Below are 27,965 nucleotides of genomic sequence, written 5' to 3'. Positions count from 1 at the left end.
AGCTTATTGAAGGTACAGGATTGGGAAACTTTTAAATATTTCGCCTCTATAGTTGCTCACAGATTAGGATTGGGTCCCTTTTACTTAAAGTAGATTCTCCAATAAAACGAATATTGAAATATTATTAAAATAACAAAAAAAAAATGATTTAGATGTAATTTCTGTGTCCCCAGTAAAAAAATGGCTTACATGTTTTTTAAATATAAAGTTCCCTGATTTGTATTAGAAGTCCTGAAATTCTTTTTAGCAGATTATGTTATACCACACTAATATTTTTAATATGACTGTGTTTTCATTAGAAAATCATGATAATTAACAGAACTTAAAGGCTTGAAAAGATCAATTAATGTGTAATTAATCTATTTAACTTATTTCAATTAGTCCCAAACAAATTAACTTTCCTATAGCACAAACATATAAAATGATCTTTGTTTTCAGGTTGTCAAACAAAATGTCTTAAACCTCGAACGTCTCTAAATGATTGTGTTTGGGCGGACAGACTGACCCTGTTAATGGATAATGGCTCTTCTCGTGTGTGTTGCGTAACAGTTTGTGCTGTTCTTCCGGGTGGACACATGGGCTAAGCCTTTGTGAGGCGTTCTCTGTGCAGGACTTCTATTATTGATTACATTATCATCATGTTCTCTCTGCTGCAACACAGTAACACTAAAGTCCCATTAACAGAGGTAAGAAAACGCGGGCTTGATACAAAGAGGCCCCAGTCAGAGGCAGAGGCCGTTGCCTCTCACATTTCTCTTCCTGCGTTTGTCTCCACATCCTATGTGCACACACACTGTACTGTTTTACAGTGACGGCACATTTTTGAGTAAGTTTAATTATGGCAGCTGGTAAATCAGATCTGGTAAAAGAAAAAAAAAGTTTGAAACAACAGAAATTTTTTTTAATTGTGATGGCAGTGAAAGAGAGAAAAGAGGACAAGAGTAACTAAGCTCTGTAACTGAGTCATTACTTAATGAGTTCTGTGCGAACTTCTTCATCCATCTGTTAATTTTTGAACATTTACTTTCAAAGTTCAAAGTATTTCTTGTAACCCTTCGAAATATTATCTAGCAGTGAACCTTACACTTAGAGGCTCTTTATAAATTGCACAATGGGACATTTGACACAGTCACGTCTGCTGACTCTTGCAGCTGACTTTTTTTTTTTTTTTAAATCTGACCATTTTGAGATCTATTTATTTTTAAAGATGATATTTTGACCCATGAATCATTCAGGCATAAGATAAGTATTGTTTTTATAATTGAAAATCTAGGAAAGAACAATTTTACTTTACACACCATTATGAGCAGACTGCCACAACGACACAAACTGCTTCCAATTCTTTAGCTGAATATCTGAATAATATTAGATATATTCGGTTTGTCTCACCTGCAACAGTATTTTAGTGATAATTATATCATTCTATGTACTGGAAAGTATAAGGACCAGACAGGAGGGTTACAAAATACCCTCCAAAGGCCTCAGAAGAACTGTGGTAGTTTTGGGTACCACAATTATTTTTACTTAGAAAATGTACAAGATAGAAATATTAATACAACAAATATTTGTATCCAATACATAATTTCTGGTGATGCGCCGCTGTCCTTCAGTTCATCGTTATCGTGACCCACAAAATGGTGCCCATGGCTTTGTGATTTTCAGACTAGTGCCAGTAGGGGTCGCCAAATCGACACAAACCAACTGCAAGTGTTGGGGAAAGACATACTACCACCTTTAAGGGGCATGCTGCACTAATCATGTACCCTCTACACACACACACACACTTACACCTGATGGTGTGTGTTCAGTACTCTACAGCATTTTGTCCCCCACATACATTCACAGAGCTATCGTTTCTATACCTCCAGGTCCCAGTCATCCTATCCCACTGCTTTAATTATGCACACTCAGAGGGCCCCCCTGTCTGAGGTTTGGATCCAGGTGATGCTGCTCACTGGCTTTATTGGTTCTGGGCTTCTACAAGGTAAAGAGCGAGACGTGTGTGTTTTCTTCTCTTGTGTTTTCAGCTGAATGTTTCTCTTGTCAGTGCTGTTGGCATCCTCATTACACTGCAGGGGAGCAAAATGTAAGTGTGAGTAGAATTTTGCTTACAATTATCAGAGGAATGTTTGTAATATTGCTTATCGTTTTTGAATTTTGGATCAATTAAAGATGAGACTTTTCTAAAAAAAAAAATAGTTACCTAAGTTGCTATTTAAAGAGGTTTCTTTAAGACAACTATGTAACGTAGCTTTTCTAAATTATCAAATTACTCTGCTTTATTAATCATTGTAACACAGGAAACTTGCATTGAGAAATTCATTAAAATTATATGAAGCACTAACACTGTAATGCACACAGCTGCCAGAATAATGCAATTCAACATGTGGATAAATCAAAACATGGCTTGAAATAGATAATATGTTTGGATCCAGTATTCAAAGCAGCGTCTCAGTTGCTCCAACAGGCTTTCTCCTGCACTCTGCTGGGGGCTACTATACATCCACTGCCCAGGGTCCAGTTTCACCACTTCCTGTCTCAGTTTCGAGCACTACAGCCTATGTGTTTACATTAACTCAGTGTGTGTTTGCTATTAGACAACGTTCATCTCCTGGCTGATTGTTGTGAAGCCGTGTCTCATTTCTGCAGCATTTCCTTCTTCTCCTGTTATATTGGTCTCTTTTGTCTTTTCAAAAGAGGGGCTGCTGCTTCCTGGATCTGCCAGAGTGTGAGATAGGAGGAGGAGAAGAAGAAGAAGAATGGAGAACAATAAGGTGACCATCGATCTGAAATAAAAACCACCTCAGTGGAAGGAAAATGAAATGCTTTAAGAACAGGATAAATAGTTGCATTTGATGGAGCTGCTAATTGCTACATTGCGTTGAAGATTAACACTCAAGTAAGGTAGCATTAAAGGAAGATTTTGGAACCAGAACATATTGAAACAAAAGCTGCATGTTGGTTCGGCTGTCCTTTAGAGCATTGCTCATGCCTGCTGTGTGTCTCCCCAGCAGCCAGTGAAGGAAGTTCTCCCCCTGCCTCGCCACCCCACCCCACTTCCTGTGACCTCCACCTCTCCGACCCCTGCTGCCTCCTCGAAAAAACACCCTACAGGGTCCATGCAGCAGGTTCAACTGGCCTCCTCAGGTAATGAGGCCAGAGATATCGCTATGCTACTGCCAGACTACAACTACAAGTTTCATTGGATTTTATTTGAATTTTAATACAAAGAAGTTATTTTTTTAAGTGAGGGGGAGACATAATTTTCTTTTTTTTTTTCCTCTACAAATAAAAATCTGAAAGTATGGCATACTCATAAACTCTGGTACACATAAATAAAATCAATTGCAACCGGTTATTTTCAGAACTCGCCTAGTTAAGTTTGTCTTTGTGATTTCATAGCTTTTCATCGTGATGTTTTTGAGGCTTCGGTCAAGCCGCAAAAGCATCACGACAAGCAAGGGACACACTACCCACATCAGTGGTGAAACTGTGGGGACGTTTAAATCTGTGTTGGATTGTAAATTAATATAATTTTTCAACATCTCACATGGAACTGCTTAAAAAATAGGAAGAGTATAGTATGTGTCCAAACATACCAATAAATGGTTGCCCACTCAAGGCTGGGAAAGGTAAGCGTTAATCAAAGACACAGTGAAGGGGTCTACAGTAACTCTGGAGAAGCTACAGAAATCCACAGCTCAGCTCAGAAATCTGACTTTGATACAACAATGAAAGGAAATGTGAAATTATATAATTTTAAATATGTTGTTCACACATTTCAAAACAGACTTTCACTCATTGCTCTAAGCCACATTGGTAAAACCATATGATTTGACCTTTCACCTTTGTTGTATTTGCTTACAGTGGTGACATCCTTCAATCACCTGAGGCCTCCAGAGAGAGACCTCACGCCGATGTCTCGGATGAAGCCTATTAAATCGCTGAAGCATGCCGGCTTAACTGCAGTCTTCACCGGGCAAACTGTGAGTCATGTGGCGCAGCCCTCCAAGTGAACATTACACCCTCCTAAAAAGTTCAAATCATCCTGAATAAAAAAAATATATATATCCTCTTGCCAGAAGAATCGCAATTACTTAATTACAAAGATAAAAACAGTGTTCGGCAATTTAAGCGATTAAAAGGCGCCTGCAAATGCAATGAAATCAAATGGATAAACTGCAGTTTGTCAAAAATTGAAATATCTTAACATGCATGGCTAGATATCCGGACATCAGTGGCGTCACTCTGTATTGTGTCATTGAAAACCAATAGTGGCTTGACAGCGAGGAGGTACAGGAGGAGGTACCAAGTGTCAACATGATCTTGGCTGACATTGACTCGCTGGTGCCAACCCACGATGAAACTGGACGCCCCATACCAGAATGGAAACGGCAGGTGATGGTTCGGCAGCTCCAGGTCAGGATGCAAGATGAAGAGGTAGAGGAGGCACAGGTACTCCTTCATTATTTTGTGTGGAAAAAAAAACAACAAAAAAACAAAACAGAACACATTGTTTTAGAAAGAAAACAACCAATAATGTGAATATCCAAATAATAATGTAAATGCTTTTTAGTTTGACAATCCTCGAAAGATGAGACGTTTTTTAATGCAAGCAGCCCCAGAGAAAGTGATGTTTATATAGATTTTGAGTGAAACATATTAATGGTTTTCTGTCCAGTTTTGATAACGTTGAGAGAAACGACAGAAAAATTACTATTTGGAAAACCACACGGACTTTGGAGGTCTGAAACTATCGAGCTTGAAAAAAATAGCAAAACTCTATGAACTCTGCACATAATATGCTTTATCAACCTTCTTTTTCATTGTGGATGAGTCACTGTTGCTTCTAATCCCTTTGATGGAAATTTTACATATGGACTTATTGTGCTGGTGGCTTCCAATCACAGTCTTTCAATGCTGAAATTCACAGATCTCACATCTTTAACAAAACAGTGTGCATAACACCTGAATTTAATGATTTGGATGTTTGATCCAATACTTTTGTCAAAGTAGTGTATGTCATCAGATGTTAAGCCTCATTATTATCATCTGTACTTTTGTGCAAAATGCTAAAGTTTTATTTAAAAACAAATAATCATGCATCAGAATTGTGAATTATTTTTTTATTGTTTTGTTTTTTTACAGAATATGTTGAATGGCTACATGCCACTGGATTCCTGGAAATACTCCCAGACTCACAACGCCATCTTAGGGCCCTTTGGTGAACTCCTAAAAGAGGAAGATCTGGTTTTCTTGCAGCAGCAAATTGAGTCTGTTTCTCTGCAGAAACGTTGCCAGGCTTATGAGTTAGAGTTGACCAGGCTAACCGAGGAGTTAAAGGCAATCTTGCCTGATCCTATCGTTAATATTTCCCTCAACAAGGAGATTCTACAAAGAATGGACTCTGAGGGAAAAATACCCTTGACTCTACCCGTCTGGTGCGATCGTGTCTCAGAGATTGTCAAGAACATGTCTCTGCTGGTGGCCAATCTGACTAAAACACAGAGAAAAGAAAGCGAGTGGGGGTCGGTGGGAGGAATGGTCGAAGGCATGATGAGTTTGCAAGAAAATATAATTGCCTCTGAAATTGATTTGGACTCGAGATTGATGCAAGAAAAGGAGTCTGCACCTGCGGAGACATCCAGTGGATGTAGGATACCCCATATTGGGATGGCGTCTGCTTTCAGCCATCGCTTGGAGAGCAGCAGCTGCAATAGAGAAAAGAGAGAGAAGGTGGAGAGGGAGATCCAGCAGTCTGGTGTGTCAGTGAAAAACCTCAGGTCCAACTTTGAGGGTCAGATTGGAAGCATTTATCCCTTTGCTGGGGTTGTACATGGAGCACAGCGGCTGAAGGGCAAGAATTGGGTTGGACCATCAGCAGGAAGCAGTGATGACGTGAACACACTCCTTAGTCATGGCGCCATTAAAACCTGTGGAGCTGTGATGGAGACCACCAGCTTAAGGAAAGAGCGGATAGTTGTGTTATTCCTGAGTCACTGGAAAAAGTCTGCATATGCCATCTCAATGAGAGCAGCAAGACAGAGACAAGAAAAACCTGCAGCATCAGGGAAAGTGGCTACAGCTCAGCTGAAACAGAAACCCCACTCTCTGTTCCGGTTCTGCCAGCAACGAGGTGCCGTGGACAAAATGTTAAACTCCTGGAGGAATAAGCTGGCGTTAAAGTACACTCCAAAATCCCAGTTGGTCTCCTCACAAAGTTCATGTAACTCCCACTTTACCTACTCCCCAGAGCAGTTCCTGCCAGAAACCGATGGAGTCTCAATGAGTCACGACAGCTTGACCCTCGACCTCTTCATGCTGGGTTATTTCCACATCTTAGAACAAGACCTGTCTGCTGAGGAGAGGAAGATGAGACATCTCCTCTGCTTTGAGGTTTTTGACCATATCAGTTTCTTCCCCTGGGAGAAGGTGCGGGATTTCCACAAGGCCGTTCTCCAGGAAATTCAGTCTGGGAGGCGGCAGTGGAGCGACGGCTTTGAAGACCTCAAACATCAATTCTTCGGCGAATCGACACCGTGTCGCTGCCCGTCGTCACTGGTGCCAGACTTTAAACCTGTACCCAAGGTTATAGTCCAAAATGCAACTCCAGATGAGAGCGGCAGTGACGCGGACGTTTCCTGTTTCAATAATGAAGATATATGCAAATATATTGATCGCAGTTTTGCTTTCTGGAAAGAGAAAGAGGCAGAATTGTTTGACTTTGAACACTGAGCTAAAGTTTGATGGGGAGTATGTTTGGACAAAATGACATTGAAGAGCTTGCTTTAGATGGATCCTAAATAAAACACAGAGAAAGTATTGTTGATGATCAGTTATTGCAAACAAAAATACTTCAGTATTTTGAAGAACCTTCACCAATTTTGGAAGTAGAGAAAATGCGTTTGAATTTTAGATTTTTAAACACTAAATGTCTACAGATGTCCAAGGTTTCCAACTGCAGTTTTGTTGAACACAATAAACCCTTTCATGCATAGCGGTCACTGCAGTGGGTAGTTATCTTAAAGCCATTTTCTTGTATTTCACGTTGATTTTTATGCACACAGACCACAAAAGTGGACACCAATAAATCATACAATACACTATCAACTACTGGCCATCCACTGTTAAGTGCAAAAAAAATATTTATTAAATCTAATGTGGCAGACAAACAAAAAAGCTACTCAGGAATATCCACTACTACTTTAGAGGACTCTTGCAGGTGAAAAAAAAAAGTGATATTATGTAACCCCTATTAATTAATTTTAGTGATGTATTTTCCAAATAACAACTTTGTATTTGGTAAAAACTACAACTAATCACCTCGTAAAAATTGTAGGTTTTTTTTTTTTTTTTTTTTTTTTTTTTTTTTTTACAAAATTTGTTCTCTTAACTTTTTTATGCCTTAAGAAAATAAAAAAATAATAAATTGGGAAAAAAAATCCTGACATAAAGGATCATAATTCATGCATGGAAGGGTTAACTAAGATTATATCCCTAATTATATCACTTATCACAGCAAATAAAAACACGGCATTTAAGATACAAGACCAATACAGAACGATACTTTTAAGCACAGAAAGGTTGTCTTAATCAAAAATGTGTTTACTGTCTACTTAGAGATTCTTATTTTAAAAAAGGAAGGCCATGATTTTAACTTGATACATGAATTCAGAGCCAATTAGCTCATTTATATTGGGGCAGACGACTATGTCAACTGGATTTTAATTTCTATCGATGACGTTTTACCGTCACCGTGTCTGTTCGTTACGTTTCCATCTCGAGGAAGGAAAATCATCTCTGAATACGAACGGAAAGGTAAGGGATTTGAAAGAGGTGAGGTCGCGCATGCGCAAACGCTACCTAAACTGACAGGACGACGCTGAGCTGCATTCCCACCATTCTGTGAGGAGAGGAGGATCCTCCTGCGCACCCATAGCCGAGAGAGAGAGAGAGAGAGACGCAGGCCGATAAAGAAGAACAATATACATAAAATACATATTTAAAAAAAAAAAATCTAAGTTAGACTTTTTAATCTGCCGCCATGTCAGCCGGAGGAGATTTGGGGAATCCCCTGAGGAAATTTAAACTCGTGTTTTTGGGAGAGCAAAGCGGTGAGTCAGTGATCGGTGAGAGGTTTGGACGTCGAACATGTGTGTGTGCATGACGAAGAATACGTATATAATCATATTTTTTGACATGTTAAAGAGGTTAAATTGAATCCAGAAGATGTTGGCCTGGGTGTATGTAATGCCGATGTTAGTGCTGGCAGCATCAGTGGGACCAGGATAATTTGATTAACGGAAGACAAAAAGAAGAAGAAGAAAAAAAGCCGCATACGCGTAAATTCAACTTATACATCAGGAAATGTGATTGCGAATGAGCGGATGTGTATTTTCGCAAAAGCTCCTAACTCGTATCATAGCAGGCGAAATGAATGGGGATGTTTTGATGTGCTGCAGTGACCGTGAAATATCTTTCTTATCTTTTCCCTTTTTTTTTTTAATCTCCATCCCCTTTTCCTGACATCCCACATGATTGTTGCATGAAAACATTTCAAATATCTCCCCTTGGTCAGTTTTTTGTATTTTTAGATAGGGTAACAAACAGTCTCCCATGTGTCAGTTCGGGACACACCCTAGACTGCCGATGTCTGTAGCATCTCCAAAGCACGCAGTCTCTTGCTCTGTCCCATAAATTATCCCAGAAAAACAAGAAAGGCTTGACATCGCTGAAAGATTATACTGCGTTATCAATAATCCTTTCTTTTAGGGTAAGAAGGTCTGTGATTTCATGCGATGGGATAAATTGACAAGAAGAAGATCAATAAAGGTTTAGTGCCTGAAGACATCCTCAGATATTAGGCACCAAAAAGTGGCAGCAAAAAAAAAAAAAAAAAAAGTCGATATCCTATAAAAACAACAATGATAAAGAAAGGATAACCAGATCTGATGTGACAGTAGGTCTGTGATTTCTTAGTGTGTTTGTGTGTGTGTGTGTGTGTGTACGTGTGTGTGTGTACGTGTGTGTCTGTTTTATTTCTGTGTGAGAGTGTGTCGACTAAAAGCATCTGTGTGAGTGTGTGTTTGTGTGGCCTGTACTGCAATGTTTGCTGTCCATGGTCCTGAAGACAGGCCTGGTGTGGTCTATCGCTTCAATAAGGCTTTCAAGGCTGGAGTGTTAAGGAGGCCTGCTGGACATATACGCTTTCCATCCACACTTGTGTGCAGATGTGACATAAAATCTTCCTGTGGATTGATGTAAATGAGCATGGGGAGCACAAGGCCCACTTTGGTCCATTTATTTATGTTCCTAAATATCTTAATTGAGATTAGTTCATTTCAGTTCACTTATTTGATCTATATAATGTCACTTCACAACGAATGTAAACTCAGGACAAAAAAAAAAAAAAAAAAAAAAATAACACGATTCTGCCTGGAAACTGGAGGAGACACGTCACCAAAAAAAAAAAAAAAAAGAATCTAGTTCACACCCAGAAATCATACTCCTAGAACTCAGTTATATAGACATGTTCAATAAGAAGCATTCCTTTATTTGATCTCCATGATAAAACACTGCAGTCCAATGAAAATCCATTATGCCAATTGGTAAAATATTACAGAAACCCTGATTACATCTTGTACACGTGACTTGACTACAGTCCTTCATCTGTTTGGCAACATCGAGTTTCATGTGGCAAATCCTGCTAGAGCAGCACCATGCCAAATAGCAATCATCATTGCAATATCAGTAAGCACAATTTGGATGCAATATTTTCTATCTGTTGTGCATCAAAACTTTGCTTTCCTATGTGAATGGCCCTTCAGATAGCGCAGTAAGGAAAATGTAGTTTACATCCAATTAATATTGTTGTTATAATTATCAGCAATAACATTTCAGTGTCACATTTTCCTGATGCAGGCCTAATGTTGTTTCCTCCTCTGGCTGCTTTATAAATTGCTGTCTCAGAAACCATTAGACGATCGGAGTGTTAAGTAACTATAAACATGATTTGTTAAAATGTCAAAGAAGAGGTACATTTTAAATTTAATTTCCATTAGCCTTGAGACAGTGATTTGGCCCTGTGGTGCAAGGATGCAGTAAGTGCGGCTGAACGCCCAAATCACCTTTTGTTAAGACTTGAAATTAGCAATCACTTTGCTGTCAGATTTATGCAGAGTAAAATTTTCTATGCAGCATGTGACTATGTTTATTCTACATCTCCGGTAAATGATGTTTAAGGGGTAGTTATTCCCTTGTTTATTTGTACACTGCTTATATATTTTAGAAGTAGTAGTAGATTTTTTTGTTAGTTTTATTCATTTTCTTAAAGCAGAGGTGCCCAAGTTCAGTCCATCAGCTCTACCATGCTGTAACCTGTAGGCGCCTCCCTTCTCCAACACACCTGAATCACTTGAATGGCTCATTACCAGGCCTCTGCAGGGCTAGAATGCTGATGAGCCATTTAATTCAGGTGTGTCGGAGAAAATTGCAGAAGTCAAACAGTTTGCCTCCCTTACTTAATGTTTTCCTTCATTGTTAGAATATTGACCATTTGAATTTGTCATTTTTTTTTTCGCTTTGTAGGTTGGATTGCTTGGTACATGTTTTTTTCAGGATCTCAGCCAATCGGATTCTTCCAGAAAGTTCCTAAAAGGCTGACCAGATGGGGGTCTACTTAAAATATTCACATGGCAAAATAAAACAAGAAACAAAAGCAGAATTTCAGGAGTTTTGTTACTCTGTGGCCATATTTAGGGGAGTAAGGAATAAGAAACCTGAAGCGAATAATGAACTAAAAATATCAGCATGCTATGAAGGGCAACAAAACAAATAAAGTACTTTTGTTGAAATAAAGAGGGGTAGGAGGTAGCCGACCACCAGGAGGGCTGTCTGCCATAGGATAATTTGTGTGGCTCATATACTAACTCCTACCTTACCTTGCTGATGTTATGTACTCTCTTTGACAGCTAACTATTTAAGGCAATTTACTCTGATCTACTCACAGTCTCCCCCAGAGCTGCACAATGTATTCAGCATCTTCATTTTCACATTTGTAAACGTCAACTTTGATCCAATATCATGCATTATCCTGCCATGCATACTCTGTGTCCATGGTGCAGTGTATGCATAACATGGTCTAGTTGCATGGACTTAATCATTCTTTTTGCCCACGTGATATAGATCTCATTAAATGGAAGGATAAAGTTCAAGGAAAGGGGTGGATGAGAAAGGGAAGAAAAGGACGACAAAGTGTGTTAATTGCAGACCCGCTTATTTAAATTTTTTTTTCCTGAGAAACCATTTCAAATGTTGGATATTCTGCTCCTGACACAGCTTTCGTAGAACAACTCCATTTGAAGAAATAGTTTGATTAAACATTTCACCGAGTGTTTCAGCTAACAAAACCGACTTCTGTGTGTTTTTGGTTTCAGTGGGGAAAACATCTCTCATCACCAGATTCATGTATGACAGTTTTGACAACACGTATCAGGTGAGGCTCAGAGCTCAAACACGCACGTGTAACATGTGAATGAACCTGTTAGGAAGTATTGATTGAGTGGATAGATCTGGTCAGTAAGTGCACTTCAGTATTGAATGATTGGGAAATTTGTTTGCGCAGGAATAACACTAATAAGTGTTATTGAACTAAAATGTAAACTGTGAACTAATGAATCATATTAACGGCATTGTGACTCAACAGATTTGTCATAATACAATCAAGTATTTTTTTTAATAATAACCAAACTAAATGTACTAAATTGCATCATAGCACTATGAGTTTTCTTTCTTTTTGTTTGTTTGTTTGTTTGTCTGTTTATTTGCTTGGTTGATTATTTCTGTAGATACATAAAAATGACTTTGCTTAGAGCAGTAAATTGTTTAAAGACTCAGTTTTTCGCCCTTTCTTTTCTCACAGGCGACCATTGGAATTGACTTCCTCTCAAAGACCATGTACCTGGAAGACCGGACAGTAGGAAATTCTGATGTTCATTCTGGAACCTGCATGTAGAAACATTGCACTTTTAGGGTCTCAGTACGCCAATGTCATTGAATGTCCTATAGCTTCCGCTGTGTTTTGACTAATCTTTGATTTGATTTGCTTAATCGCTGCTCTCTTTATGCTCTAACATGATTATCTGAAGGTTTTTTCTCCTAGTAAGAGCTTTGGAACATTTTTTTCCCCCTTGCAATAAGCTGTAGTCATGGATCATCTTCTTTAACTTGTGCAAATGCTATTTCTGTCGCGGGATATTATCCCCTTCCAGCCTGCATGAGCTGATATGGGCTTATCCCGCAGAAAAAAAAAAAAAAAAAAAAAAAAAGCCTTTACTTGTGTTTAGCTTGTGTGAAGTTTAACAGTTTATGTACAAACAGCTCTTGAGAGTGTGCATGTGTGCGTGTGTGTGTGTGCGTGCGCGCGTGTGTGCGTGTGTGTGTGTCTGTGTGTGTGTGTGTGTTCAAATTCAGGTAAGGCTGCAGCTGTGGGACACAGCTGGACAGGAGCGTTTCAGGAGCCTCATTCCCAGCTACATTCGGGACTCTACAGTGGCGGTGGTCGTCTATGACATTACAAGTGAGTCCACATTGAGCCCTTTCTTTTTTTAAATAACTAAGTGTTTTTGCACACTGGTATTTAACGTCGCAGTGAGACGCCGACTCTAAATTGACGCGTCGATCTCCACAGATGTAAATTCGTTCCAGCAGACCTGCAAATGGATTGACGACGTCAGGACGGAGAGAGGAAGTGATGTAATCATCATGCTCGTGGGCAACAAGACAGATCTGGAGGAGAAGAGGTAAGCACTCTGTTTTGTACTCAACTCCAACATTTAATTGCTGCTTAAAAAAAACCAAAAAAAAAACAAGGCTGTTGAAAGCAACACGTCAGAACTGAATGAATCAGCCTCAGATGTCGAGTCTGGCTGGATTTCCCCCCGCAGGCAAATCACGATCGAGGAAGGAGAGCAGAGAGCCAAGGAGTTGAACGTCATGTTTATCGAGACCAGTGCCAAGACAGGCTCCAATGTCAAACAGGTGATCCTGGCTGTTTCACCGTATTTTTTTTTTTTACCGCATTTATGGTGCAACTTTGAAGCAAATTGACAGGCAAAGACAATTATAGTATTTTATATAGATGTAATTGATGATAAATAGCAACAATGTCTGATGTCTCAAAATCTATTAAGATGTAGACAAAACTAAATAATGGACAAGATGTATCAGCCAATAAAAGTCTATATATCTTTAACCCTTTAAAACAACAATGACTCGTCACCATTTGTTTTAGTTGTGTTTGTATTTGCTTTAATTTCATGAAAATTAAAGCAAAAGAAGAGGAAAAAGTGCAGTTTTAATGGATGCCCTACAAAACAAATCTTCCTGAAATGAATGCTAAACAATATTATTTCTAATGCTAAAATTTACATTTTTACTCTATTCAGAAAGATCCTAGGCTGGGATTCGAACCCAGGGACCTTTTTTTCTAATAGTGCAAATATAAATATAAAAAATAAACCTCTATTATATATATATATATATATATATATATATATATATATATATATATATATATATATATATATATATATATATTTTTTATTTATTTATTTTTCACGTTTTTATTTCTCTTTCCAGCTGTTCCGTCGAGTCGCGGCCGCCCTACCTGGGATGGAAAGTCTGGACGATGCAAACCCCGAAGGCAGTATCCTTTACAGCTTTTCTGATGCGCCGTTTCGAGAGCCAAGCGTCTTGAGAAGCCGGCAAGCTTATTTTTAATCTTTTAGTGGCTGCTGGCAAAAACACAGTCAGACGAGCCTTCTGTCTATACGGAAGCACCCGCCATTAAACGATTTATGCCCGAGAGGCAAGGACTGCACAGAGCCAGGAAAGAGGCTCTTGGTGCAGGGGTTTGGCACCACATAGTGGCTGTCAGAAAAGTGACAGCAGGAGAGGAGGAGGCACTTAGAGAATAATGTCAATTAATTGACGAAATAGAGTTTAAAATAGATGCTGTGTTTGATGTATGTTCATTCACCATTTCGTTCTATTGTACAAGAACGTGCACTGAGAATTACAGATCTGACGCTGATGCTAGGAGTCCCAGTGTGTTTTTCTTGACGGCACCTTCCCAGTGATTGACATCAAGCTGGACAAACCAGCAGAGCCCACTGTCCCGGAGGGCGGCTGTTCGTGTTAATGCAGAGCTGTTTCTGGATGGCTGCCCTCACATCATAGGCTTTTGTTGTGTTGCTTTATACTGGCTAGCTTCCAGTTGACTTCTCTAATTGGATATAGGAGCCAGACCTTGTATCTGATTGGACAAATCAAATGTTATCTTTCAGTCTTGTTCAGTTGTAAGATATTGTATACTTTGTCAATATGTAAGACTGGAGGAGGAGGGTAAAGAAAAAAAAAAGAAATAAATAAACATGTTGCGTTGAAGAGGAACAACTAAAGAAGAAACAGTGTGAGAAAGAAAAAAAAAACCCCGAGAAAAACGGAGCGACCAACAGAGTTCTTTTCGCTGTTATGTTTTGTATTTTTTATAAATAAAAAGGGAAAGCACCAAAAATGATGCCTAAACACGGAAGGGGGAAAACGTCGGAGGGCCGGCCGTTTCTTCTGACGGCCGAACACGTCTGAATGTCTGCAGCACGCATGCACGCTGATCTGTTCTTTGACCTTTGACCTGCCCTCCAAGGTCTCGGTGCGCTGGAAGGAGGCAGAACATCTTAGAATGTTTTATAGCATCTCTCTATAGCATCTCATGACAAAACGTCTCTCATTTGATATTCCCCCACAAGGGTCAAACAACCAGTAGGTTCACCTAACAGTAGCTGTGAAAACGTGGCACTCTTTCTCTCTTTCTCTCTCTATCTCTCTCTCTATCTCACTCTTTCACACTCTCTTTTGCTCTCTCTTTCTCTTTTATAGAACAAACTGTACTGTGGTAAGAAAAAAAAGAAATAATTAAAAAAAGAGCTAATAAAACAGACAGCTTACTGTTACAACCCCCCGTCCCTCCAGTTTACCCTCCGCCGTTCCTCTTTTCCTCCCTCTGCCTCTCTCCTTTCAGTCTCCCTGTCCCCCCATCCCAGTAATACACATATAACAATCCACTGTAATGCACTGCACTGTATATAATAATGTAATATGTATGTTGTGAACGTCCCTCTGTAGAAGTGGTCCTTGTTCACCAGTATGAATAATGTAATAATGTTTAATGATTAATAAATTAACAGATTAAAGGGCTTCACTCTCCTAACCATCTACATTCACCTGGTAGCAAAATGGCGTATTTCCTTTTTATTATTTGTATTTTTGGAATATATTTTGTTGCATGGAATAGAATAGAATATACTTTAGTGTCCTCCCTAGGAGAAATTTGTCAAATAAAGAAATAAAACTGAACAGAACACCAAAGATATCGCACACCTTCCAGGCCTCAACATGCTGTCTATTTAAATAAAGTGTCGATTCAACATTTTGATGTTGACGGTTACAAAAGAGTATTTAAAACAGGTCTGTTTAGTTTTTGAGTTGCTGTTTTTGAGGGGTTTTTTTTCCGGTGAGAGATTATACTTAAACATACTTCAGTTCAGGACATCCATATTCTATACCTGCTTACTCTTGCACAGACGTGGGTAATGTCAAGAGGTCGTTGGTAACCCCCGAACAAACCAATCCATCATAGGGTCACACAGAACAAAAAAACTATGCAGCCCCACACACTCATAGCTAAAGGAAATTAAAAATAACCAATTCATCTAATAGTTTTGTTTTCATGTTTTAATTCAGATCTGGTAAATTCAGCTCAACAACGAACAGTAATTAAATGCAACTGGATTCATGCCAGTTTAATGGATTGCAATGAAATAAACCAAATAATTGGTTTATTTAACGTTTTTTCAGTGCACCTCAGCTCGGCTAATTTTGGTACAAATTCTTGCATTTTTACCATATTTTATTCAGTTTAAGTCTAGAACAATACATTTTGATACAGTTTGTTTTAGTTATACACATTCAACACAATTCATATTCATTCAAGTAAACTGAAATTTGATTTAGTCCAGTGCAGTTAAATTGAATTGTATTAAGTTTATTTCAACTAAACTCTGGTCAATTTGTTGTAATTCCACATTACAAAAAAAATAAATAAATAAATAAATAAAAAAATTGAAAAATCTTTCAATGGGCCTTTAAAGAAGGACAAAAATCCTTTCTAGCTTTAACCATCTCAAACATTTCAATACTCCAGTACAACAACATTGTATCCAACACAATCAAAGAATGTCCAACTTTTGCAATTGTAATCGTGCATTTTGTGACACATAGGAATTCATTTAAGATATTTTTAAATATATTTTTTCACTTCAAAAAAAGAAAAAGAAAAACACACAGGCAGCTTCACTTTACTTTTGGATGGATATGATTCAAAAGAACTTATCTCAGACCATAAAGGAAACATAATGAATCCCTTTTAAAAAATCACCAAGGTGAACACTAGAAAGTTATATTAAATCAACAAATTAACAGTGATAGACAAAGATTAGGCTTCATATCACCTGCTGAACTTAGTGTTCATCAGTCCAGATATCAACTTAAACAAATCTACAACAGCACTATTTACACAGGCATTTTGTGTCTCGTTTGAGAAAAAAATAAAGTACTCTCCAGCTCCTAAATCATGAGCAACAGCTGGACCATGAGCATAGCCCCCATGTAATCCATCAGCTAATAGTTTACAGTTCTGATTTGCTGTTTCCAGTTCACTGGAAAGTGATAATTATGACACTAATGCTGAGCTCTCTGTGGTGACTCAGAGTCTGCAAACCTGATAGTTGAGGGGAAGTTGAGATGGAAAGAACCTTTTAGGAGGGAAACTGTCATTGTAAAACAGCGCGTTGCCTCGCCTTGCTCTCCTGGTGCAAGAGGACAGGTATTCCCCTGGATGAAGGCGGTTGGTGTCGTTGGTGGACAACCAAACTCCTCAGAGGTCTAAGGAATGGGTCTTCTTCTGGTACGTCAGGTCTGTGGTCTCATACGGATGTCAATTTTACTTCAACTGTGACCAATAAATGTGTATCTAATACAGAAATTAAACACACTTTTACAGGAAAATGGAAAATGGTGTACAATACGTAATATTTCCTGGCATTCTTGAATGGCACACCTGTCAAAATTTCTCCCTTGAATAGGACACGCCTCCTCCAGACGGGTGAATGTACGATCTCAGGCCTGATCGGCTCCTCATTGAAGTTCTCGTTGTCACTTGAAGCAGATCATGTCCAGAGTGGAGGTGTTCAGGGACGCCAACCTTCGCTCTCTGCTGCGCGAGCTGCGTACTGACATAGCGATGGCGGTGGATGACCCCTTTCCTATTGTGTATGGCTTGGCAGACAAAAACATAATCACAGAACAACAGCTGCAGGTAAGTGAAATGAATATATGTCCAAACTTTTATTTAGAAGTGAAATTCTTAAAAAGAAAAAAAACATATCTGTGTTTGTGGATAACTACACTCAGTTGTTTGGTTTAGATTTTGACGGTACAGCTCTATCCGTGACATAAATCTGTATATCTGCCATGCGGTGTTTTGAAACCCACATACTAGAGCATTTTGTTTTCTCTAGGATACTCTAAAGAAGGAAGTGAGCGAGGGGATTCACAAAGCCATGTACTCCCTTCTTTCATGGCTGATTGAGCAGAGCAGATCAACTCTCCAGGCTTTCTGGAGCAACTTATCCAAGGACTACAACATGGACAGCTACCCCAAGCTAAAGGCACTTCTCGCTAACCTGAATACCAGTCTGTGAAGTCCAGTTTCCTTGAAAACATTTCCTTCTCATAAAAGTCTCGTCTTGACCTCATCTGACTTTGACCGACTCATTCATTCTGCTGATTCTGTCCATTTAGGACCGGACGCTCCACGGTCCAAAGTTGAAAACAGATCTTCTGGAGGAGTAAAAGCTTCTCACAGCAAGAAGAGGAGCCATGAGGACAAGGTTCAGCATTCAGAGTATCATGCGAAGACGAGCGATGGAACAGGTCATCTTTACTTCCCTCCAATCAGTTTCTAATCCAACAGCATTTTTACAGTAAACTTACTGACAAACCTAGTGTAACTTAGATTTTCTGATCTTTGCACCAGTGAGTAAAGTCAAGTTGTACAGAGTGAAGAGTGAAGCGGGAGCACTGCAACTACCATCTGGAAACAGTAATACAATATATTCTTGATTGAAATGAACCTGCGTTGCTTTTATTTCATGTCAGAAATATATCAGAAATCTGCTACAGGTCTGCAGGTGGTATCTTCCTCTGTTCAGAGAGGCGTAGGCCTTTCCTCTTCTTCATCTTCCTCCTCTTCAGATCTTCCATTCAGCCAGGATAAAAAAGAAAACATACAAATCAAACAGGAGCGTACTGCACTGGATGGTAAGACATTGAAAAACTGGCATTGTTACTTTTTAAACTTTGATGCTTACTGGCATTGGGAGACATTACCATCTGGTAACATGTTTTTTTTTTATGTGAGAAGTTGGTAGCGAGATGTACTGTTTGTTTGTTTTTTCTGTCTACATGAGAAGATATTTGAGGCAAACGGTGCTGTCTTGAAACAGGCTCCATCAGAAAGTGCATCAAAGGCGCTGAAGGTTTTCCCTCGTACAGTTTAGCAGAGAAGTCCCACGAAAAGTCTAAATCTGCGAGTGCCAGGTTTATCCACCAGGGGGAGGCAAACACAATAATAGTAAGCCATCAATGTTGTCAGTGGTGCTGTTTTATTTCTCATCTGATCTCAGCTGTACGTGTTTGTTGGTGTGTGTGTTTAGATACACTCTAATGACGATGAGTGCGCAGTGTGTAAGGATGGAGGGGAGCTGATTTGCTGCGACGGCTGTCCTCGAGCTTTTCATCTCGCCTGCCTCAACCCTCCACTCACTTCCATACCGAGGTAAACGGTTACAGAGGTAAATGTGAGAAGCTTTTAGATCATAGGCATTTGGTTAAAGTCTTTTAAAAGTAAAATGCATTTTTGTAATTAACAGCGGCTCTTGGCAGTGTGAGTGGTGCTGTGGGCTTAGAGTGAAACAAGAAAATGCTCTACAGCTTGTCCAGGTGTGTATGTAAAGGCTTTTGTTGTAATATAACATTTAAACACTGTCTGAAAAGAATACGGGTGGACTTTATATACTATTTTTCATTATCAACGATGATTATGTTTATAATGTCAGTCTGTAAGTGTCCACTTTAAGTCAGTGCTTTACTTAAAGGTGGCGCTCTGTTCTCCAATTCAGGTTCTCCCCACTCAGCCTCAGCAAACCAGCATAAACACCGATAACTCCATCTTGGACAACTCTTTCTACCCCACTTTGTCATCCTCCCTCACGAGTGTCACGGCCTCTGTCAAAGCATCGAATGGCAAGAACCAGGTGAGGAGTTTTACTTTATCTTTCCTCCACCTTTGGATCTTCTTTGCCGTTTCTGCTGCCTCTTGCTCGTTACAAATGCGATCTGTGTGTCCAGTGCTCAGGTGGAGAGATGGTTGCCGTGAGGGAGGTGTGTGGTGTTTGCCACCTTGGGGGAGATCTGACTCACTGCCTTCAGTGTTTAAAGCATTTCCATGCACATTGCCACTTTTCCAAGTAAGACAACCACTCTTTTTTTATCAGTGACATGAGAAATATGTCGGATGAAATAATACAAAAATTATTATGATTTACAGAGCCTTGAATGTCTCCAATCAATTGGAGAGATTTATACAGATCAATCACACTGCAAATGCAAATTGGATCAATTTACATTTGCAGTGTGAGATAATACTATAGGGTGCTGTGTAGCAACCATTGTTTGTTTCTTCTTATAACTCAAGCCAAAATACACTGATAGCAATAATTTTGACTCCTGGTTTCGTGTTCAGATCCCTTATTTTGTGTTTCGTACCCCATAATGGGATCGTGTGCCTAATTTTTCAGAACCATTGATTGGTTACTGTGCAGAGGAAATTTCTTGGAGCTCCCTCTCTTTCAGGCTAGTATTGATCAGTTGTACCAGTATTGCACTAAGAGTGTGTTTGTAGAGTCAATTCCCAAGTGCTGGCTAATGGATTACAAATGGTGTTTTGCAGTAGTAACTCAGGGTCAGTACTTTCAGAAAATTATGTTAATTATGAATGAAAGATAGATGTCCTGTACTTTTGTTGCACTACCTTTTTGATATTGGCTTTAGTTTTAAATTTAACATAAATCAAATCATTTGAACCAGTTCCACATAGACCTTGATGTACTAAAATGTGAAATGATTTTGGAACTGTGTTTGGCTTGGTGATTTGGAACAGTTTGAAGCTCCCTGTCCGCAATCCTCAAATTACATATTGATCGAAGGAAACCTGACACACTTCGGTCTGAGTCACTCGCGATGTCTGTGTGCTTCAAAGGGGAAGATCCGTCTGCCTGTCCTGTTCTAGGCCATGGGGCAGCTCTGCAGAGAAAGAAACCGAGCCCAGAGGCATGCAGGTGTGTCTACACACCTTTACAACAGAAACAAAGGAGAAGAGAAGCCTGCACATTCTGCATTGTGATCGTTGTGCTCTTTCTGGTTTGTGTTTAGCTTGCGCCTTCAGTCCAGAACTCATTCAGTCAAGATCAGAGCACTTCCTTCTCCGAACCAGTCATCGATAAGGACGAGCTGGACTCCATCTTGGGAGATGTAAGGGTGATAACATACCAAATGATGCAAAAAAATAAAGTCATTATCTTCTTCTCTGATTGATGTTTTATTTCTGCTGTACTTTAAGTGTATTCTGATTTGACTTAAGCTTTAGTAATGATTTATTATTTACATAGCAGCAGGATCGACTGGGGATGAATGTTAGACTCGGGTATTAACTGGCTGCATTTGCCGTTCAGTTCAGTTGATCTTGAAGAACGCATCATTTTGAAACGACAGCTGGATATGTGCTCACATCTCATCTTTCTTCTTCTTCTTCTTCTGCTCTTTCTGTGGCAGCCGAACTCCATTGACGGCCTGTTGCAGTGGGCCTTCCACAGCATCTCCAGGCCTCTTCCAGACTCCCAGGGATGCTACAAGTGAAACACAATTATGCACTCAGGGATATAGAAACAGGAATGATAAATTGACCCCCGGGTAATTGAATTCAAACAGCATAGTCACTCATAAGTTACAGTCTCTCTCCCACTTTAATTTGGAAATAAATGTTTTATGATTGGCAGTTTAATTTTAAATTGTCTCATCATTTTTTTCCCCTTCCCTCTTTTCTCTGTGTGTTTCTGTACTTGTGCCAATAATCTTTAATTATATGACCTTTGAAAAAACTTTCAACTTTAACACATTTTTGTCATCTTACCACAAACCTGGATGCATTTCAGAAGGATTTGATGTGATTGAATATTGCAGAGTCGTAAAGTGGAAGGAAAATATTTGCAAAGTGTCTCAGATCAGACACTCCAATTGGATGGAGAGGACCTTGAAAATACGTTTTCAAAAGTTTTCCAGAGTCCCAGTTTGATTTATTTGTGGTTTTCGACTAAGCCATTTAAACACATTAAACTGCTTTGATCTAAAACACTGTATCTCTGGCTGCATCTTTAAGTTTCTTGTGCTGCTGAAAGTTTTTTTTTATAACCTCTAACCCCCCATCTAATATTGCCATCGAGGGATGGTGTGTTCAAGATGATGCAGTTTCAGTTTTTTCTTACACATGGCATTTTGCAAGGATAAAATATTCAAGTTTGGTTTCATTAAGTCTGAAGATTGTGGCTTTTATTGGACAAGACATGACAAAAAAAAAAATCAAGATTTATAAAAACTTTCTATGCTGAAATATATGTTTTTGTGGTTGTCAGAAAATGTTTATTTTTTTGCTAAAATAAATAAATAAATAAATAAAACACATCCCATATGACAGTTATTTCAGGAATGTTTGAAAGAAACAGACGCTTTGTGGTACATGTCGGTTCTCTCTGACCCAAGCTTCACCCCAGCACATATTAACAAGCGCTTCCAGGGTTTCTCTGTAGCATCAACGCAGTAGGGTCAAAACTCACACAGGCATACTGGCAATGGACTTTGAACCGCTAGTGTAACTACCGCAGCCAGAATTTTATAAAAGCCTTTATCTTTGTTTTCTGTTTGCTGTTGTTACCTAAAAGGTCCCTAAATGCTACAAGTTCTTTCTGTCTGCTGACATCCTGACAACAAAATCTCTACTCTCAACACTATCAGGTAGTTCTGCACAAAGTGCACAAACCCAGACCAACACTTATCACATATATCGTCGGAACAAGAAAAACAACAATACAATTTTCAACATTATTTCTGTTTCAGATTTGCACGGTGCACCAGATGTTTTTAATCCAGTGAAGTATTTGCCCTGAGAAATTCCTCTGTTTAACAGGAATTCCTGCTGGACTATATCACATAGATGAGGAATGTTGTTATTGTCATGCGATTCGTGAGGTTTAGTACGACCGCCAGTGGGATGAAACTTGGACAAGAAGCACAAAGATTTTTCTCCTCTTGGTATTTGGTTTCCATGGCTCCCAGTTCCTCCAGGCTCAAAACAGAGGATGATTAATATGCTTGGTGCTGCGCCTTTACACATGTGCAGATTTGTTTGTTTGTCAGCACATTTATATTAAATTGCTCATGCAGCATCTTCTGAAACTATGGCTTTCGTGGGAAAGGCAGCATCACACAAAAACAAAGAGGGTAGCAAAATAGTTTTTCATAACATAAACTTTATGCAACGTAACTTCAGATTAATTCATGTGATAAATCACTTTTTCCAGTCTTCAGATTGCCTATCTAGTTCCGCAAATCAAATACTGTAACCAAGTTCTTTTAAGTGGGAAACCAATGCTTATTATACAAACTAATAAAACACACAAAAACTGCTTTCTTCACCTAAGCGAAAAAGAGCAAATAGTTTCACACCGCAAGGTGGCTCCCGTCCGACAAGTACAACAAAGCACCATCTGCTGGATTTCACTGTGCCAACACTGTCAAGCAAGCATTGCTGCATGATAAGAGGAAGCATTTCCTCTGACAATGTTTGTGTTGATAGTGAAGCGAAGTGGGAATTACCCAGATTTTTTCAGAACAAAGGAAACATGTAAAAGAAACAAAAAAATCCTAGGGATGACTGACATGAGGAAGCTTAAGGGGTTTATTTTAGGTGAAGTCAGTTGTTGTTATACCTCAGTTATCTTTGTTTTCTGTCTAAGTTTTGTTCATTTCAGCTCATTGTTGTTTGACAAGCAAGGGTCCTTGTGAAGGAACTAATTTTAAATAGCACCTGCTAAGTCGTTCTAATCAATTGATGCAACTAGAGCCACATTCACCCAGAAGTGAACTCATATCTTTGCGGTCATCACCTGTCCCTCATGTTTGTAATTTGTTTTTCCTCACTGAAGCTCATCGAACACCTTGTCGTAACCTCACAGGGAGTGATGACCAAAACACAAATTTTCTTAACGTTAAACTATTGAACCGGTTAATAAAGTTCGAGACCGAGATGCTGACTCAAGTAAGACTCCTACTCCAGTAGACTTGGACTTAAATCTTAGTAAAAGCTTTTGTCTCGTGCAGTGAATTGGAGAAAACGTCAGATAGTGAGCAAATGACTTATTGACTACAGCTGTGCCATGTTTTACTGTGAAAGGATGGGCTTGGTTACTAGCCAGTGACGATTTATGGGGGGGTTAATGGCTCATAACGATTTGTTGTTATTAATTGTAGCTTCATAATAAAAATCACATTAATGTCTCTCAAAAGGAGAAGCATTTGTACTTCCCTTATTTTTCTTATAGATATAAAACTATATACTTTATCTGGAGCTTATACAAATGATATGTGCTGAATAATACTGCATTATTGTCTAGATTGTGGTTCATCATCTTTGTTGCATCATCTCTACTCTCCAGTCAAAATATTACCATTGCATTCATTCATGATGTCTAATGAGGAACAAAGGCCTAACTGAGTTGTGAGTCAGTAGTCATGTTCCTCTCCCTAATGCGTCGTCTCATCATTTCAACTGTTGGAGAGCTCCTCCTCCTGACTTGACCTGCATTTTATCTCACCGATTTGTCAGCTGTGACAAAATGTAAATTGTTTTAAAAGTATGTGCCCACGTTTCTCAGAGTTTTTATGTTTGGACAGTAAGTAAAGCGAGAAGCTGTGAAACCCCTAAGAATAACAGTAAGGCAGATATCTACAGTGTTTTGTTCCTTTGTCAGTCAGTGTGAAGTCACAGGGTCATGTTCCTTAAACACACATCCTGTTACTATGGTGTTGGCCACAAAATCGGAAACTCCTGAAAATATATAAAAGGTGAAATTCCCCATGTTTCGGGGCATCTTTTAGTCATTTTATTTCATCTCTCTCCAAGTTTTTTTTTTTTTAAAGACCGTTCCCAGAATGGAGGCAGGGGTTGGTCTGGTCTCACGTATTAAAATATACACGACTTACTGGCAAAGGTACTTTCACTCTTTGTCAGTAGTATTGTTGAGGACAGGAAATAGTCTGTGAGGGTCCCACAGCGCTGTTGGTGTGAAGCTGAAAAGCAGGAAATACCAGAAGTTCGAGCCACTGAGTGAATTCATGTGTCAAACAAACCAATGATGAATCTTTAATCTTTATTTTGAGAAGAATAAAACATTTTTTTTTTGAAAATCCCAACCTTTAAACTAAGGACATTCATTCACGGGAATGATTTTTCTTAAATATATACTTTACTTTTTTTGTCGATCAGAGAGTCTAGGACGTTTTAACACATAACTTTGTGTTTCTTTGGGGCAGAAGAAACACTGAGCCGTTATTCAAAAGGAGAAATGCAGGTGAACAGGTGAGAAAGGTATAGATACCTCATATAGTTTTGAGGCTGTTATAGTTGTATAGGTTGCATCATACTGAGAATGTGATGTTACTCAAATTTAAATATGCGTGTGAAAGCAAATGACCCATAATGCTTGAATGTAGGAGTACTTGAATATGTAGAGCATGTACCGTTTTCCTTACTTGGATTGAAATGAGTTGTAAAGGTCTGAATAGCGAACATGCTCATTCAACCAGAAATGAGTCAAACGCTGACTTATTGTTCTCAGGGAGGCTTCTATGACTTTCAGATAAATCCATCTTTGAAATTTGTTTTCAACACAAATAAATTCCTTGTTGCCATGATTTAGAAAATGCTTGTTTACATAAACTTTAGAAGCACTGTAAGACTTCGCTGGACGCCTGTGGGATTGAAATGAATGTTGCTTTTTTTTTTTTTCTGAACCTTTGCTCCTCTGCATGATTTAGTGAGATGGTCCGGTGCCAACATTCCTGGGTTATATAAGAGCGAGCGGTCCGAAGTCAGTAACGTCTGAGATCTTATTTTTCTTTCAGAACTCACTGAAGTTGATCAGAATACTGTGTCTAGTTGGGTGTGAAAAACTAAATTATTTACTTCAACAAACATCTTCCTGATTTAAAGTGATGGGTAGCAATGTAAACAAAACCCAATTACAGCAGTAGCAGTGGCCGGATTTTATCTCCGTTTCTTGCTCTGCATAGAGTCGCATGGTCAGCTTTCAAATAGCCTGAACCTGTTTATAGAGGAGAAATCTCATCCAGTTGCTCCCCTGTGTTTCCTTTTGAGAAGTCCAGATAATGACATGCTGGCAAGACAGATTGCAGGGTTGCCATTGGTATGAAACTGTAAACACGGCAGGGAAGGCTTGTTAGGACATTCCAGAAAAGTCCTCAACTGGGGGATTCTTGGAAGAGCTTGTCGGGTGTTTGCATTCCTGCTTTGGGACTACAGTGCTAACAGGGTTTCCTGTGATCATAACTATCGGTGGTGTGAAGAGTGCATGAACGCAAAATATAGGATACGTAGCATTCCTTTACAGAATTTGACCTGGTTGTTATTTTCACTCCCACTCAATATGTTACGAATTTTATCTGTAATATAAGTTTAACAAATTTTGAGAAAAACAATTGGTTCCTACTGACCTTGAGCAAGTTATCAACATAATGTCTCACTCTCAGTCTGTCTATAGTTGGCAAACAAGTCCCAGTGATAGAATAGAATAGAATAGAATAGAATAGAATAGAATAGAATAGAATAGAATAGAATAGAATAGAATATTCACAGTGGGAAAAGGCAGATGTCAAAAGCAGCAAGTTTATGTAAGTAGAACAATGAATGTTCACAAAAGTAGAAATATATAAATATAAGAATAAAAGAGGAGAAATTTACATGTGCGGTTATTAAGAAATACCATATTCAAATTAGTAATGTTCAAATAAGTAATGTGCATCTGGATAGATGCATCTGTATTCGTTAATTTATATATATATATTATATATGCCAAACCGGCACCATTTTATTTATTTTTTTACATATGTATTGTCTCACCGTCTGGTGCCGGTTTGGTGGATCACCAGTTCCTTGGTTTTAGCAGAGTTTATCGGGAGGTGGTTCTGCTGGCACCAGTCCACAAAGTTCTGTGTTCTGCGATGAAACCAACCACAGCAGAGTCATCAGAGAACGTCTGAAAATGGCCACCAGGGAAGTTGATGGAGAAGTCTACAACTCAGAAAGTGAAGAGCCGTTTCCCGTCGTCTTGTCTAAAGATGTGAATAAAATCTCAAAGCCACATTTTTACAGGCCTTTCAGTCAATATTCAGGATGAATATTGGTTTCACTCGTTAGTTGTAAATACACGTAAGTTGCAGGTGTTATTGACCAAGGCATTAGTTTTCAGTGCAATAACATTGATCTTTAAAACAATCTTGTTACGCATTTTTTGTACAGATTATAATGTAGTTTTGTCTAAATGGTTATGCAAGAGGGCTTCAGATCACAGACAGACTGTAAACGTGGAGATAACGGAAGCACATGTAACGGCAGCCAGCCAGCATCAGAAATGTGTTACTGATTCTGCTTGTTTTCCAATAATATCAAGTACACAGTGCAAGCACAGCAGTTCTACAGACAGTTATATCTAACTGGGGCAGAGCACAATGTGACTTTTCATTGGCTTCACAGAGATTACTTCTTTGCCCTTCCATTTCATATTATTAATGACTTAAATAACCAGAGATTAGATATTTTCCCTCTGGTTTCTGTCTCGACACTAAAAATAAACCATGTTGCATAGAATAAAACAATGGGCTTTTATTAGTTTACACAATACCGAGTCTGTGTCAGACTTCAGCTGAAACCATTTACATATCTCACAGCTGAATCATTGCGACTTGATGGGGCAACAACAGAGCTGGAAGTCATAGAGGCCTTTTTTTTCCAGTCAATTTTAGAAATCGTTTGATTTACACAAAAGTCTTACAGTAAGTGGATGAACAAGCTACAAAAAAGGAGTAAATTGCTTTATACGTATCCTGAAAGTGCGAGAGGAGGGCAATCACTGCTGCCTGTCAGACTAATTAAGTCCAAGATTTGTAATGTGTCTAGCTATTTTATTATTAAAATCATTTTAGCAAATGTATGTAAGTGTCAGTGTTCTTGAAAACAGAATTTCCACGCAGGAGTAGCGCTTTCATTTCAGCAAAACTAAAAATAAAGCCTTAAAAGTTTTAATGAAAGCAGATCATTGCCTTTTTCAAATTTTAAATACATGGCATCACATTATTGCAATAAAAAAATGTAATATTGTACAAAAGCAAAAGGTTTTATTTCACAACTTGATAAGTACTGATATTGTAATATCAAGATATATTCTTTTAAAGTGCAAAAGAAATAGATCTAACATTGCAATGTATTTAAAAAACCCTCAATTTTAGTGTTTTCTTTATTTAATTGAACTTATTCTATAAAACATGATCTTCCTTAAGTACCATCAAAAGTTAAAACACTCCTGTTAAGATTCCAGGTTTTGTTAGTCGAGACCAGGATAAACCATTTCAAAATGTTTTCAAAAAGGACACTCATGAAA

The 27,965-nt window shown here is 38.7% G+C and overlaps 3 protein-coding genes across 6 annotated transcripts; all 3 read left to right on the top strand.

Moving 5' to 3' along the window:
* Positions 1-157: 157 nt before the first annotated feature.
* On the top strand, positions 158-6,810 carry LOC103148325 (espin-like protein). The gene is made up of 6 exons (XM_016679101.1): positions 158-686; positions 1,869-2,774; positions 3,015-3,147; positions 3,868-3,986; positions 4,276-4,455; positions 5,149-6,810. The coding sequence occupies exons 2-6, from the start codon at positions 2,760-2,762 to the stop codon at positions 6,733-6,735; spliced, it is 2,034 nt and encodes a 677-aa protein (XP_016534587.1). The 5' UTR covers positions 158-686; positions 1,869-2,759; the 3' UTR covers positions 6,736-6,810.
* Positions 6,811-7,878: 1,068 nt separating this feature from the next.
* Positions 7,879-14,503, top strand: rab6bb (RAB6B, member RAS oncogene family b). Of its 2 annotated transcripts, XM_007567028.2 has the most exons (8): positions 7,879-8,114; positions 11,436-11,494; positions 11,921-11,974; positions 12,472-12,577; positions 12,689-12,800; positions 12,945-13,038; positions 13,639-13,705; positions 14,136-14,503. In XM_007567028.2, exons 1-8 carry the CDS (start codon positions 8,045-8,047, stop codon positions 14,198-14,200), a joined length of 627 nt encoding a protein of 208 aa, XP_007567090.1. In that variant the 5' UTR covers positions 7,879-8,044; the 3' UTR covers positions 14,201-14,503. The 2 variants fall into 2 exon arrangements, with proteins under 2 accessions (XP_007567090.1, XP_016534589.1); XM_016679103.1 differs by lacking the exons at positions 7,879-8,114; positions 11,436-11,494; positions 11,921-11,974 and adding an exon at positions 11,986-12,394 and having other exon boundaries at positions 12,437-12,577.
* An 847-nt stretch (positions 14,504-15,350) lies between these two features.
* On the top strand, positions 15,351-21,830 carry aire (autoimmune regulator). Of its 3 annotated transcripts, none has more exons than XM_007567027.2 (13): positions 15,351-17,434; positions 17,637-17,811; positions 17,920-18,051; positions 18,155-18,220; positions 18,373-18,438; positions 18,624-18,751; positions 18,834-18,955; positions 19,050-19,119; positions 19,299-19,433; positions 19,528-19,646; positions 20,438-20,516; positions 20,611-20,709; positions 21,010-21,830. In XM_007567027.2, the coding sequence occupies exons 1-13, from the start codon at positions 17,288-17,290 to the stop codon at positions 21,091-21,093; spliced, it is 1,422 nt and encodes a 473-aa protein (XP_007567089.1). In that variant the 5' UTR covers positions 15,351-17,287; the 3' UTR covers positions 21,094-21,830. The 3 variants fall into 3 exon arrangements, with proteins under 3 accessions (XP_007567089.1, XP_016534588.1, XP_007567088.1); XM_016679102.1 differs by having other exon boundaries at positions 18,301-18,438; positions 21,013-21,830; XM_007567026.2 differs by having other exon boundaries at positions 18,301-18,438.
* The last annotated feature ends 6,135 nt before the right edge of the window (positions 21,831-27,965 follow it).

The sequence above is a fragment of the Poecilia formosa genome, unplaced genomic scaffold (assembly GCF_000485575.1).
Source record: "Poecilia formosa unplaced genomic scaffold, Poecilia_formosa-5.1.2 Scaffold202, whole genome shotgun sequence".
Lineage (NCBI taxonomy): Eukaryota > Metazoa > Chordata > Actinopteri > Cyprinodontiformes > Poeciliidae > Poecilia > Poecilia formosa.
This window is presented reverse-complemented; position numbering and strand designations above follow the sequence as displayed.

Bases quoted from the DNA above. Each gene is read 5' to 3' on its own strand.
- LOC103148325 (XM_016679101.1), top strand. The intron at 3,148-3,867 runs GTAATGAGGCCA...ATTTGCTTACAG, and splicing joins GGTTCAACTGGCCTCCTCAG to TGGTGACATCCTTCAATCAC. The intron at 4,456-5,148 runs GTACTCCTTCAT...GTTTTTTTACAG, and splicing joins AAGAGGTAGAGGAGGCACAG to AATATGTTGAATGGCTACAT.
- aire (XM_007567026.2), top strand. From the start codon at position 17,288: ATGTCCAGAGTGGAGGTGTTCAGGGACGCCAACCTTCGCTCTCTGCTG. The intron at 18,221-18,300 runs GTAATACAATAT...AATCTGCTACAG, and splicing joins GCAACTACCATCTGGAAACA to GTCTGCAGGTGGTATCTTCC. The intron at 20,517-20,610 runs GTGTGTCTACAC...GTTTGTGTTTAG, and splicing joins CCGAGCCCAGAGGCATGCAG to CTTGCGCCTTCAGTCCAGAA.
- rab6bb (XM_007567028.2), top strand. From the start codon at position 8,045: ATGTCAGCCGGAGGAGATTTGGGGAATCCCCTGAGGAAATTTAAACTC. The intron at 8,115-11,435 runs GTGAGTCAGTGA...TTTTGGTTTCAG, and splicing joins GTTTTTGGGAGAGCAAAGCG to TGGGGAAAACATCTCTCATC. The intron at 13,039-13,638 runs GTGATCCTGGCT...TTCTCTTTCCAG, and splicing joins CAGGCTCCAATGTCAAACAG to CTGTTCCGTCGAGTCGCGGC.